This window comes from Pongo pygmaeus, chromosome 7, assembly GCF_028885625.2.
Source record: "Pongo pygmaeus isolate AG05252 chromosome 7, NHGRI_mPonPyg2-v2.0_pri, whole genome shotgun sequence".
NCBI classification, from domain to species: Eukaryota; Metazoa; Chordata; class Mammalia; order Primates; family Hominidae; genus Pongo; species Pongo pygmaeus.
In genome coordinates this window covers 112,683,712-112,697,605 of record NC_072380.2, presented here as the reverse complement: position 1 = coordinate 112,697,605, position 13,894 = coordinate 112,683,712, and the positions used below count along the sequence as shown (strand labels likewise).

General features: G+C 36.2%; 1 protein-coding gene across 8 annotated transcripts in view; it reads left to right on the top strand.

Annotated features, from left to right (window-relative positions):
• RNF19A (ring finger protein 19A, RBR E3 ubiquitin protein ligase) overlaps window positions 1–13,894 on the top strand; it is a 117,145-nt gene that overhangs the window by 48,426 nt on the left and 54,825 nt on the right. For 4 of the 8 annotated variants that reach the window (XR_008504062.2, XM_054497649.2, XM_054497651.2 and 1 more), the window contains exons 8-10: window positions 775–988; window positions 2,529–2,672; window positions 3,498–3,637. Coding sequence is in view for 7 of the 8 variants with exons in the window: in XM_054497649.2 (XP_054353624.1) it covers window positions 775–988; window positions 2,529–2,672; window positions 3,498–3,637 (498 nt within the window). In the remaining variant the exon portion in view is untranslated. Of the gene's footprint in view, window positions 1–774; window positions 989–2,528; window positions 2,673–3,497; window positions 5,677–6,244; window positions 6,912–13,894 lie in introns of those variants that run through there. The other 4 variants (XM_054497647.2, XM_054497648.2, XM_054497645.2 and 1 more) reach the window with 2 other exon arrangements.

The following is a 13,894-nucleotide window of genomic DNA, read 5'->3' as shown; positions in this document are numbered from 1 at the left end:
CCTATTTTATACCACTCTCACTTGATTTTTGAGGGTGCCAAGCATGCTCCTACTTCTAGGCTTTTAAACTGGCAGTTCTCTGCCTGGAATACTCTCCCTAGAAAATTTCGTGACTCACTGTTTTACTTCATTTGTCTCTACAAGTATTACCTTATCAAAGAGGCCTTCTGTCATCACATCATATAAAGTGGCTCACAGACATGTATGTACATGCACTTCTCATCACTCTCCTCCCTTTACTCTCTTGTATTTTTCCTCATAGCATTTATCACCATGTGATTGGGTATATAATAGGAACTCAAATGTTGGTGCAAATAAATGACTCCTTCAATACAAAATGTGTGAGAGGTACTGTAAAATTGGAACATAGTGTTATCAGATCTTAATAATAGCTTGTAGACAGAACTGTGGCATATATCTAGAAATCAACTTTTAGCCTATTCTTACTGACCTAGAGAATAATAAGCTCTTTAAATGACACCCTTAATGAAAACTGTCACATAATTTTCCTCTAAAGTCAGCTATATTTTTTAACAATCATATTCTTTATAGAATTCCTAAACCTGGGTTTTTGAAAAAAGAAACTAGTGACCATTTAAAATCGTCGGCTCTATTCCCACTGCTTCTAGTGGACTAGCCTGAAAAAAAATATTTTTCCATGTTTGCGTATATTTTATACCTTATATAACGTCCTCTCTGAAATCATGGAGGAATTTAAGAAGGAGAAAATTGATAATCATACTTACTTAGTTTCTTTGGAATATTTGCATTTAGACACAACATCAGTAGCAGAAGCAAGACACAACCCGAGCATAGGGGAGGGAAGTGTTGGTGGGCTGACTGGCAGTTTGAGTGCAAGTGGAAGCCACATGGATCGAATAGGAGCCATCCGAGACAACCTGAGCGAAACGGCCAGCACCATGGCACTAGCTGGAGCCAGTATAACGGGGAGTCTGTCAGGAAGTGCCATGGTAAACTGTTTTAACAGGTGTGTGTTTTGGTTTGGTTTGGTTCTGCCTTCTGGTAACTACAAAATATTAATTAGGTGAGAATTTTGAACATAAAGCATGATGATTGTATATAACCCTACTATGTCGAGGTTCAAAATAGTAATGTTAAAAATGAAATTTGGGGCCAGGTGCAGTGGCTCACGCCTGTAATCCCAGCACGTTGGGAAGCCAAAGCAGGTGGATTGCCTGAGCTCAGGAGTTCGAGACCAGCCTGGGCAACATGGCGAAACCCCATCTCTACTAAAAAAAATATAAAAAATTAGGTGGATTTGGTGGTATGCACCTGTAGTCTCAGCTGGTCGGGAGGCTGAGGTAGGAGGATCACTTGAGCCTGGGAGTTGGAGGTTGCAGTCAGCCAAGATCACACCACTGAACTCCAACCTGAGTGACAGTGAGACCCTGTCTCAAAAAAAAAAAGAAAAAAGAAATTTGGTGGTAGATTTCTAAGTCTAAGGAATAACATTCTGCCAATTTTTTCACTGTCCTTGTCACATTTTATATTATAAATCATTGCTACAGCTGCTTCAGTAGACATTGAAGCAAAGGCAATACTTAAGCCTAGATCTTACCTCTGTGGGTAGCAACAGCCGGATATTAGGAGATGGGACTTTGGCTGAGTCCTGGGAAACAGGTGGAGTCAGGACATCCAGGAATGTGTGAACTGGGACCGGGATAATCGGCTAGGGTCCTTTTATGTATTAATGCTTGCTTAGTTTGTTCTCACCAAGTCTTTTATCAATAGCCGTATAGATAAGTAGGAAAATTATCTTCCCCTGTTTCTCTTTAATTCACTATTTTTCACTTAGGCTTATTAGCCTTGCTTTTTTTAAATGTAGGGGAGAATACATGAATTAAAAGATAAATTAGACATATTTTTAGGTAATTTGCATTTTAAATACAAACTCTTAAGTTATAGTGGTATATATTACGTCTTTTTAAAAAGGCAAATGTTGGTTGGGCTCAGCGGCTCATACCTATAATCCCAGCACTTTGGGAGGCCAGGATGGGAGGATAGCTTGAGGCCAGGAGTTTGAGACCAGCCTGGGCAACATAACGAGACCCTGTCTCTAAAAATATATATAAATAAATAAAGTATTAAAAGGCAGGTGTTATTTAGAGAGTCATTTTTTAATATAGATGCCCAGGATTTTTGGATTCATTGGTCTGTCATGTTTAATAATGTATTCTAACTTTGTGTTTTGCATTGAAACGTTACAAAGTGCCATATGCTGAGTGAGAATAATGGAGTACATTTAAGTGAAAATCCTTTGTGTCTTTTTTGTGTTATTTCATTGCCACTTTACTTGGCAGACAGCTGATTTTTCCCATTTTATTTGGATGGCTGGTACTATGCAGTGTGCTGCAGTAGAATTTAAATTAAATAAAAGGAAATAAAAAATAATGGTTCCTAAAATAGCTTCTGGTTACTAGGGTTCTTAACTGAATTATTTAAAGATACATATTACAGTAGTGCTGATATTAAATATAATTTTGGTGATTTCATACCCCCCCTTTAAGGTTGGAAGTACAAGCAGATGTACAGAAAGAACGGTACAGTCTAAGTGGAGAATCTGGCACAGTCAGCTTGGGAACAGTTAGTGATAATGCCAGCACCAAAGCAATGGCAGGATCCATTCTGAATTCCTACATCCCATTGGACAAGTAAGGAAAAAACTGTTATAAAATCGAAAGTATTTTTTAAATTAATTTTAAAGGAATAATTCCTATCATTAGAGAAATTACCAGTGAAAAGTGGCTACCAACTATTAAGTTCTCTGAGAAAAGGAAACAGTGAGCTGTCCAGAGTAGGCAAATCTGTATAGATCATAAAGTGGATTTGTGGTTGTCAAGGGCTGGGAAAGGGAAGAATGGTAACTAACTACTAATGGATGCAAGGTCCCTTTTTAGGATCATGAAAATGTTGTGAAGTTAGGTAGTGGTGATGGTTGCACAGCTCTGATCACAACTAAAAATCACTGAATTGTACACTTTAAACGGGAATTATATCTGAATAAAGCTGTTCTTTTTTTTTTTTTTTTTTTTTTTTTAGTCATATAAATTTTATTTTGTTCTGTCTGCACATAACACAATGGTAAGGCTGGAGAAGATGAGTTTCTCCTGAACATTCCAGGAAACTAGAAAACAGAAAACAGACAAAACTTCAAATGCAAGCCAAACTTGTCAAATGCCACTCTTGGAAATATTTACTTCAATAAATTTAAGGCTCTTTTTCCTTCTTTAAAAAAAGGTAGCATAGTGTCTAGAACAGCATAAGCAATAAATGTATCCACTACTATTTTAAAACATTGAAGCATTATAAAGAGTTCTCTTATATCAAGTACGTTTTTTAAGTAGAACGTGTCCTGCGTTAAGATGTTCTCATAGCTTATATATAGTCTGAATTTTCCACATAGAAACCCTTCCCCCAGTCATCTGAACAAAAAGAAGTCAGCAATTGTGTTTGTATTTGTTACTCTTATATTTCAGAGAAGGCAACAGTATGGAGGTGCAAGTAGATATTGAGTCAAAGCCATCCAAATTCAGGCACAACAGTGGAAGCAGTAGTGTGGATGATGGCAGTGCCACCCGAAGTCATGCTGGTGGTTCATCCAGTGGCTTGCCTGAAGGTAAATCTAGTGCCACCAAGTGGTCCAAAGAAGCAACAGCAGGGAAAAAATCAAAAAGTGGTAAATTGAGGAAAAAGGGTAACATGAAGATAAATGAGACGAGAGAGGACATGGATGCACAGTTGTTAGAACAACAAAGCACGAACTCAAGTGAATTTGAGGCTCCATCCCTCAGTGACAGTATGCCTTCTGTAGCAGATTCCCACTCTAGTCATTTTTCTGAATTTAGTTGTTCTGACCTAGAAAGCATGAAAACTTCTTGTAGTCATGGTTCCAGTGATTATCACACCCGCTTTGCTACTGTTAACATTCTTCCTGAGGTAGAAAATGACCGTCTGGAAAATTCCCCACATCAGTGTAGCATTTCTGTGGTTACCCAAACTGCTTCCTGTTCAGAAGTTCCACAGTTGAATCATATTGCTGAAGAACATGGTAACAATGGAATAAAACCTAATGTTGATTTATATTTTGGTGATGCACTAAAAGAAACAAATAACAACCACTCACATCAGACAATGGAATTAAAAGTTGCAATTCAGACTGAAATTTAGGCCCATAAATGCTGCAGAATAATTACCACTGTACAACCGTGTTTGGAGCTGGTTGGACTACATGTGACTGCTTAAGTTTCAGGTTACCAGCAAAAGCTGGGTTTCATTATCATAATGCAGATACATTTTCTGTGTTCAGCAAGGCATTGTGTGTCATGTGGATCTTAGTTACCAAACTATGAAGTGAAGGCTTTAAAAGTGCATTATTTTAAGGATAATAAATTTGAAGAGCAAAGCATGTTTTGTGTGTTTGCCACAAAACATTGCTTGAAGCGCATACTTAGATAGAAATTGGTCTTAATTTATATAATCAATATAAAATACTAATGCAATTCTACAGCATTCAAATGAAGAAAACTTGAGGCTTTAGGGATAAGTGGTTAGTGATATTTTATTGAAACCACTAAGAGATAAGTTTAAAAGAACTGCATAGGTTACTCTCAGTATATGATACTCTGTAACATTTCTATTTATATCGGCATAAATTTCATTTTTTTTCTTCATATGCAATGTGGTTATATAAAGCTTAATGCAGCTCATTTGCTACCATTTGGATACTTAGACACTTTGAGCAAGATTGTGGCAGTTTTTGCACAACTTTGAAATAGAAATACCTGGTACTCTATCTTGTTTACTGTTGATGCCATCTTAGAGGAAAAAATGTAAAGGTAAGTAATTAAGCATATGACAGCAACAAATAAGATATATAAAACTACAAAATAAAGTCCCATTAGGTTATAAGTATTACAAAAAATCCACCTTTCTCTAAGGGGAAGTTTGTACCCCATTGATTCTTGGTGCCTTTGGGATCGACTAGGTTTTAATGGCCTAGTTATTTGAGGATTTTGCTGTGTTGTTTTCCATGTCTTCTCTGGTCACCTTGGATTATATATAAAAATACAGGAAATAGATAAACATGAATGTGATTAATAATGCTGAAAAAGTATTAGCCTACCAAAGACACACTCAGGCTTTAGTGAATAACTTTACATAACCTCAGTTTTTAACACATGCGTATCTTCTCCAACCATGAAATCAAAGCACGGTGCAGAACTTGTACCAAGTACAAAAGGTCCATGTATGATTAGCATTATTTTCTTTTGCTTTTGTTTATGGACAATGTTCAGCTGACATAAGCAGAAGTTGGCCAAAATACTGCCTGTACTGTTAATTTCCTGTATAATTCACTTAAATAAAAGCAGGTTAACCTCAATGATAGCAGTTAAAATGTTCTATCTTATGTATTTCTTTTAAGTATTACCATTATGGTGCTACTGAGCGTTTTCTTTTGGTAAAAAGAAAAATGCCATGGGCTGCAGTCTTCTTCCATCACTTTTCCCTACCAGGTCCATTAATATGCTTACAACACTAGTGCCAATTATTTTATTTGATAATGCTTATGGTATTTGTATATTTGTTTGCATTCCAATTTTGTTTAATAATGAGTGTGTAAACTGCATATGTTAAATAAATGTAAATACTAATGTATTGCTGCCTTCTGGTGTGTGCACAAGTGTTTTTTGTTTAATAAGAATGAGAATATTCATTGGCCATGTGGTAGTATTCATAAATATTGCAAGCCATTGTGATTATTCTGCCTTCTGGTCTCAACTCAAAGGGAAGCATTTGCTGAACTTTTCAACAGTGTTAGAAACTACCCTTTTTTCCTAATTCCTGCCTTCCCACCAGAAAAAAAGATGCTGTATACATCAACATAGTTTTTTTGAGTAAATTGGTTGAATTTAACTTGAGTAAATATATCTATCATTAAATTGTGAAGAGAAATCAGTATTATAAATCCTCATCTTAGAAAAGTGGAAAGATCAGCTAACTTGGGAAAAGGAGAAAAAAGTAAAAAGATCTTATAAGACTATTTTAAGAGATTCTATTCTAGCAACATTAGATTATGAAACTGGAGCCATTTAAATTCAAGCTGATTGTAATCAGATGCTTTCTATTCTTGTAGCCTCTATAAAATGCATAGATGGTTTTTCTGTTTCCCTGGTATATAGTTAATACTTCATGAACATAATCTTTTTTTTTTTTTTTTTTTGAGATGGAGTCTCACTTTGTAGCCCAAGCCTGAAGTACAGTGGTGCGATCTCAGCTCACTGCAACCTCCGCCTCCTGGGCTCAAGCAATTCTCGTGCCTCAGCCTCCCAAGTAGCTGGGATTACAGGCAAACATTACCACGCCCGGCTAAATTTTTTGTGTGTTTTAGTAGAGATGAGGTTTCGCCATGTTGCCCAGGGTGGTCACAAACTCCTGAGCTCAAGTGATCCACCCACCTCGGCCTCCCAAAGTCCTGGGATTACTGGTGTGAACCACCATGCTCGGCCAAAATCTTATGAATATGTTGACTGCCTTCTTGACATTTCTTTAAAAGGCTGAAGATGAAATGGAAAGCTAAATGATCTTCAGAGGAACACAGCAAAAATAGTGCCCTATAGGAGGCTGGTGCATTAATTCACCCTACACCTACTTCTGGTGATATTCCCCACCAGTACCACTTCAGTCTCACCTTAAAACTAGCTTCAAAAATTCCTTGTCTCCTGGATCTTTCAACTAGCTTCAGAAATTCCTTGTCTCCTGGATCCTTCAAAGTTGGATTAATTTAGGACCAAGCCAGTTTTCCCTGGAGCTCAACTCTGGGCTAGCCTCGAACAAGAGATAACCTCCAGGGTATTCAAAATAAACCTTAACCCACTGAAATCTTGTTAAAACTCTTTGTACTTTAAAGCCTGTTGGAAAAATCATCTAGTAATGAGAGAAAAGAAATACAAAGATTATAATATTATATCCTACTGTTGATTATGTAGACCACCAATTTAACTGGTAGATTCACTTCATTGTACAAATTTTCAGCTTCAGAGCACTTAGTTAGCTTTTTATATTAAATGCACATAATCCACCACTCCTAACTTATTTTTGCTGGAAATTGTGTAATGTAAACATGTAAGACTTTCCCTAGCCTGTTATCTAGGTAAACATATAGACAAATCACCAAAGGATAAAGTATGTGTTGAAAAACGTCAGAGCTATTAATTGCTACGTGACATGAGCAAAAGAAATTCCTGCTCCATAGATTATTTTGTCTTTCCATTCAGAGTCATCATGCTTCTTACAGATTCTAGTCTGTATTTGGATCTAAGGAAAAAATTCTTTTCTCAAGGCTACATTTCATATGGTTCCTTTTAATGGATTTGTTGTTTCATTTATTTCCTTCACTAGAGCATAAGATATCATTGCTTAACAGCCAGTGTTTACATACTGGTTGATTTTTGGATGCCAAAAATAGTATTTTAAACTTGGGGAGAGTTATGTTATTTAGGGTGGCTATCATTTAATAGATGGATATGAAAAGGTTTGCAGTTTTAAAATTTAGTTCAAATTGGATCACTGTACATCATATGCTAGTCAGAATTTTTGTGACTTCTACCAATTTATTCATTCAACAAAGTAGATGCTGGAAATACAGCATAGTACCAAATAAACAAACGCCCTGGCTTCAGAGGGCTTATATTAGAATTTGGAGGATACAAAAATAATAAACATATGCATGTAGCTTCAAATAATGGAACCGGATGTAAAATAACCAGATGATGGTTGCTATGAAAAATTCGAGGTGGGCACAGTAAGAGTGACTGGGGTTTTGGGGAAGCAGTACTGTTTTATACAGGGCAAAACAGGAAAAGTCTCTGTTTGGAAGACATTTGTGCCAAGATCTAAAGGAAATGAACCATGTAAAAACATACCTGGTGAATGAGCATTTCAGAAACATCTCCAAGGTGAGTTATTGGACAATTTAGACATCAGTCTTGGAATCCGAGTTTGCGATCTAATAGGGCAAGTCTGCCACTGATTTTTCCTTGGATGGTGTCTTGACTGTCCTCGGCACTTTACATTTCCATAAACATATTAGAATAACCTTGTTGTGTTTCGCTAATTTTGATTGGGATTACATTAAATCTATAATTATCCCTATAGAATTCTTTTACATCTTTTGTTAAATTTCATTCCCAGGTACTTGATATTTTTTATCCTATAATAACGGTATATTTTTAAAATGTCATTTTCTTTCTTTCTTTTTGAGACAGTTTCACTCTTGTTGCCCAGACTGGAGTGCACTGGTGCGATCTCAGCTCACTGCAACCTCTGCCTCCTGGGTTCAAGCGTTTCTCCTGCCTCAGCCTCCCGAGTAGCTGGGATTACAGGCATCCCACCACCATGCCCAGCTAATTTCTTGTATTTTTAGTAGAGAAAGGGTTTCATTATGTTAGCCAGGCTGGTCTCAAACTCCTGACCTCCAGTGGTCCACCTGCTTCGTCCTCCCAAAATGCTGGGATTACAGGCGTAAGCCACCACGCCCAGCCTCATTTTCTGTTTGTAACTAATAGTATACAGAAATGCCATTGATTTTGTATAACAGTTTTGTATCTGGTGAATCTTACTCTTTTAATTCCAATAGTTTATCTCCAGATTCTTTGGGATATCACTGTACAATTATCACTTGTGAATGTTTGTATTAAACATTTTTACAGTGCTTTGAAGTGTGAAATACTTTCCAAGCACTTTTAAAATAGTAACTTACGGAAAAGCAAACATAAAAAATAATAAAAGAAAAATTTATCAAGTTTACTTATATAACAAACCTGCACATGTACCCCTGAACTTAAAAGTTAAATTAAAAAGTAATATTGGGTTTACCTTGAACAGTGAATAGGGGTCATATAATTTAGAAAGATGCAAAAGGTAATTGTATATCAAATTATATATTAAAGTCTTAATTATCATTAGAGTTGGTTCAAAATAAAATACTTTTTCCTCAGAACAACTCTGTGAAGGAGGTATTAACTGTCTTCATTACAGATGGAGGCAACTGAGGCACAGAGATATTAAGTAATTTGCCTGGAGTTGCACAGCTGCTAAGTGGTAGAGGTGGGATTCCCATTGTTTTGGTTTTTTTCTCTTAGATCATTGCATCATTTATTTATTTTTCTGGCCTTTTGCACTGGCTGGGACTTCTAGTGTATACTTCTGAATAGCAGTGGTTATAGGGGGCATTGTTGATTTGTTAATAACCTCAAAGGGAAACTTTTCATCATTTCAGCTATTATTTGCCACAGATATATTTATAGGATATCCTTTATTGAATTTTGTAAATTATCTTCTAACTCCTAGTTTGCCAAGAGTTTTTACCTTGGAAAATACGTTGAATTTTATTGGCTGTTTATTTTGTGAGGGGAGCATCTGCCATATAATTGTGATTACTTTAATATGTTAATGTGGTGAATTTGATTCTTCAAATGTTAACCTGGGGCAAACTTCAGTGATCAAGTATGTAAGATTGGAATGATGTCTTCGTTGAATGTTTGGTAGAAATTGCTATTAAGGTTGTCTGCGCTTGAATTGTTTGTTTTTTAGTACAAGAGAGAGCCAGGTTTTCAGGGTTAGTAAGCAGCTCATTTTCATCTATATGAGCAGTAAGATAAGGCAGTCTCTTTGCTCTGTAAGAGTGGACTAATTCTAGAATGTGTGGGCTGGCTGGTGACAAGATAGTCTTGCTTTTGCTTTTTTTTTTTTTCTTTCCAGCCTTTTGCCTAAATAGCATTGGATCACATATTTCTGCCACTTTTTGTCCTGCATGGAGGTAAAATATAGACATACATAACACCATGTGTTCCAGGTGTTAATACCTCCAGATTATTAATTCTGTAGTCAAGATATTAGGAGAACAAATCTTAAAGGAACTCTAGTCTCATACGGGCAGGGACCTTGTCTCTCCTTTTATTTTTCCTATACTTATAGTATTTATATATATGAAGAGGAAATTCTGATGGGACAGAAGAACAACTGAGCAAAGGGAATGAGGATGTTTCTGGACTCAATTCAGAGTTGATAACCAGTCACTTCATAATATTGTACAGTAAAATAAGTTGTTTGAAGCAATACAGTGGCTGAAAAGACAGTTAACTTTTAACAAGGTTTTATACCAAATACGTTAGTTTACAAATATTCTATCATGTATGACAGCCATTGGAACCTAATTTTCAGGGTTAATATAGCCAAGGCATTTTAATTTTGCTTTTGGGGGCTTTTTGTTGCTTTTTTTGCTTGTTTAAAGAAAATGTAGTACTTTCAACTAGATAAGGAAATCACAGTTGCCTTAAAGGTATCATGAACTGATGTTTTAGAGACTTTCTATTGAAAGCTTAAATAAAATGTACACAAACAAATTATTTCCCTATCCTTTTTTCCTTGCCTTCTTTTTGTGTTTTGTTCTCCCCTTCTCTTCTCTGCCTCCTTCCCTCATTATCTTCCCCCATAACCAGTGCAAATAACAAAATGTGTGTGATGCCAGTTTTCTCCATGTTCATAGTCACACACAATGCATATATACATTAATTTTCTTGATTTTTTCTCAGTAATATCTTTGGGAAATCTGTCCAAGTCAACTGTATAACTCCAATTCATTCTTTTTAATGGCTGCATAAGAATTCTGTAGTATAGATGTGCTGCAGTTATTCAGACATTCTCATATTGATGAGCATTCACTTTGTTATTTGTTGTTTCTTTCCTCAATACAAAACACTGCAAAAAACATTCTAATAATTACGTCCTTATATTCTGGTACTTCTAAGTATGGGAGATAGATTCAAGGAAATCAACTGGCTAGGTTAAAGTCCATGTCTGTTGAATTTTTAAAAGGTTACCAGATTGTCTCTCAAAAAAGGCTGTCACAATTTACAATTTGCTAACAATACATGAGTTCCCTTTTCCCTTCCCTGCATTCTACTAACAATAGGTATTAGAGCTTTACAAACTTTTAAACTGTTTGGTGTAAAGTAATGTCTATTATCTAATGTTACATTTTCCTGGCTAGTAAATGTGTACATCTTTTTGTGCTTTTTTTTTTTTTTTTTTTGGCCTAGGGGCTGGAAGATGGTATTTGAATTTGCTGTTCTCTAAATTGGCTCTTATATCCTTTGCCTATTTTTTTTTTTTATTGTTTTCTTGTCAGTTTGAAAGGTATTTTGGCCAGGTGCAGTGGCTCACTTTGGGAGGCTGAGGCAGGAGGATTGCTTGAGGCCAGGAGTTCAAGACTAGCCTGGGCAACATAGCAAAACCCCATCTCTGTTAATAAATAAAAATGAAAATAGGGCCGGGTGCGGTGGCTCACACCTATAATCCCAGCTACTTGAGAGGCTGAGGCAGGAGAATAGCTTGAACCTGGGAGGCAGAGGTTACGGTGAGCTGAGATCACGCCACTGCACTCCAGCCTGGGCAACAGAGCAAGACTCCATTTCAGAAAAATAAAATTTAAAAAATGAAAATAAATATATTTTTTATACAATAGCTGTTAATAGTTTGACTCTTGTATTTTTCTCCAGATATGTCATTTGCCTTTTATTAGCGTTGTGTGTGCATTCTATTTTATCCTTAAATAAACTTTTAATTTTTGAATATTTTTAGATTTACAGAAAAGTTGCAGATATTTCAGGGTTTCCACATACTCTTTACATTTTTTTTCTGCAATATGAAACCTGTTGTGTGTCTTTAATTGTAATATTTTAGACCTTCTGGTCATGATTAAGCTCTCCTCTCTTTCTAAATTGTACTTATAGTCTCTTTTGGTAGTTTGTAGTGAGATTTTAAATTTTTCATATTTTTTAAAATCTATCTTCAATTTATCTTAGCATTTAGTGTAATATAAAGGTCCAGTTTTACTTTCTTCCAGATAGAAAGCCATTTGTGATGGCACTATTTTTTAAATAATCTTTCCTTTTCCCAGTGATTTGAATACTGTGTTTACACTAGAATACATTTCTAGATTTCTACCAAAAAGTCTGCTGGGATTTTGACTGAAACGCCACTGATACCTATTTATCAATATGAGGAAAACTGGCATCTTAACAATATCAAGTCTTCCTATTCATGAATACAGTATATCTATCTTTTAGTTTTTTAATTTCAACAATGCTTTGTAGTTTTCAGTGTACAGATCTCTTAAAAATATCAATTTATGATTACATTCATTACTAGTATATAGAAATAAAATAGATTTTTGTATATTGATCTTGAATCCTACGACCTTGTCAATCACATTAATTTTAGTAGTTTTTTTGTAGATTCTATAGACTTTTTTTTTTTTTTTTTTAAGTTGGAGCCTCACTCTGTCGCCCAGGCTGGAGTGCAGTGTCTTGATCTCAGATCACTGCAACTTCCGTCTCCCGGGTTCAAGCAGTTCTCCTGCCTCAGCCTCCAGAGTAGCTAGGATTACAGGTGTGCACCACCACACCTAGCTAATTTTTGTGGTTTTTTTTTTTTTTTAAATACAGAGTTTCACCATGTTGGCCAGGCTGATGAATTCCTGACCTCAGATGATCCGCCTGCCTCGGCCTCCCAAAGTGCTGGGATTACAGGCTTGCGCCACCGTACCCAGCCTCTATTGGCTTTTCTATATAGATAATTGTGTCTGCAAATAAAGAAAGGTTACTTCTTCTTTTCCAATCTGGATGCCTTTTATAACATTTTAACCCCTTATTGCACTGGTTTCAACCTCCAGTACAATGTTAAATAGGAAGGGTAAGAGAACATCTTTACCTTGTTTTCAGTCATGGGGTGGAGGTAGTCTTTCAGTCTTCCTCAGTTTTTATTCCTCCTGGCAAGTTCTTAAACTCAAGTACGTGGCCTTATCAGGATTGACTGGAAAACCCCAGAGTTTGCCTCTAAGTTATTCACTACCTTGGGTGATTTGCTTCCCCCCACCCCACTTCGTTCATTTTTCACAATTGAGATGCAGTTCGCATAATTCACATTTTAAAGTGTACAATTCAGTGTTTTTACAAGGTTGTACAACTGTTACTAATATCTGACTGCAGAACATTTTCATCATCCCAGAAGGAACCCTTTACCCATTAGTAGTCAGTTCCCACTTCCCATTCCTCTCAGTCCCTGGCATCTACTAATTTACTATGGGTTTGTCCATTCCAGACATTTCACATAAATGGAATAATAAAATGTGGCCTTTTGTGTCCAGCTTCTTTCACTTACTACTTTCAAAGTTCATCCAAGGGATAGCATGTATCACTACCTCATTCTTTTTTATGGCTGAATAATATTCAGAAATGCTTTGTAGTTTTCAGTGTACAGATCTCTTAAAGATATCAATTTATGATTACATTCATTACTAGTATATAGAAATAGTTTTTTGTATATTGATCCTGAATCCTATGACCTTGTAAATTACATTAATTTTAGTAGTTTTCTTGTAGATTCTATAGACTTTTTTTTTTTTTTTTTTTTTTTTAAGTTAGAGCCTCGCTCTGTCACCCAGGCTGGAGTGCAGTGGCTTGATCTCAGATCACTGCAACTTCCGCCTCCCAGGTTCAAGCAGTTCTCCTGCCTCAGCCTATAGAAGGCCTACACAGAAAAGCCTATAGAGGCCGGGTGCGGTGGCTCACGCCTGTAATCCTGGCACTTTGGGAGGCCGTGGCAGGCAGATCATCTGTCAGGAATTCAAGATCAGCCTGGCCAGCATGGCGAAACTCTGTCCTTATAAAAAAAATCTATTCATTATTTAGTTAATGGACATTTGGGTGGTTTCCACTTTTTGGCTATTATGAGTAGAACTGCTATGAACGTTTGTGTACAAGTTTTTGTGTGAACATATGTTTTCTACTTTCAGTAATAGGGGTTGCAGAAT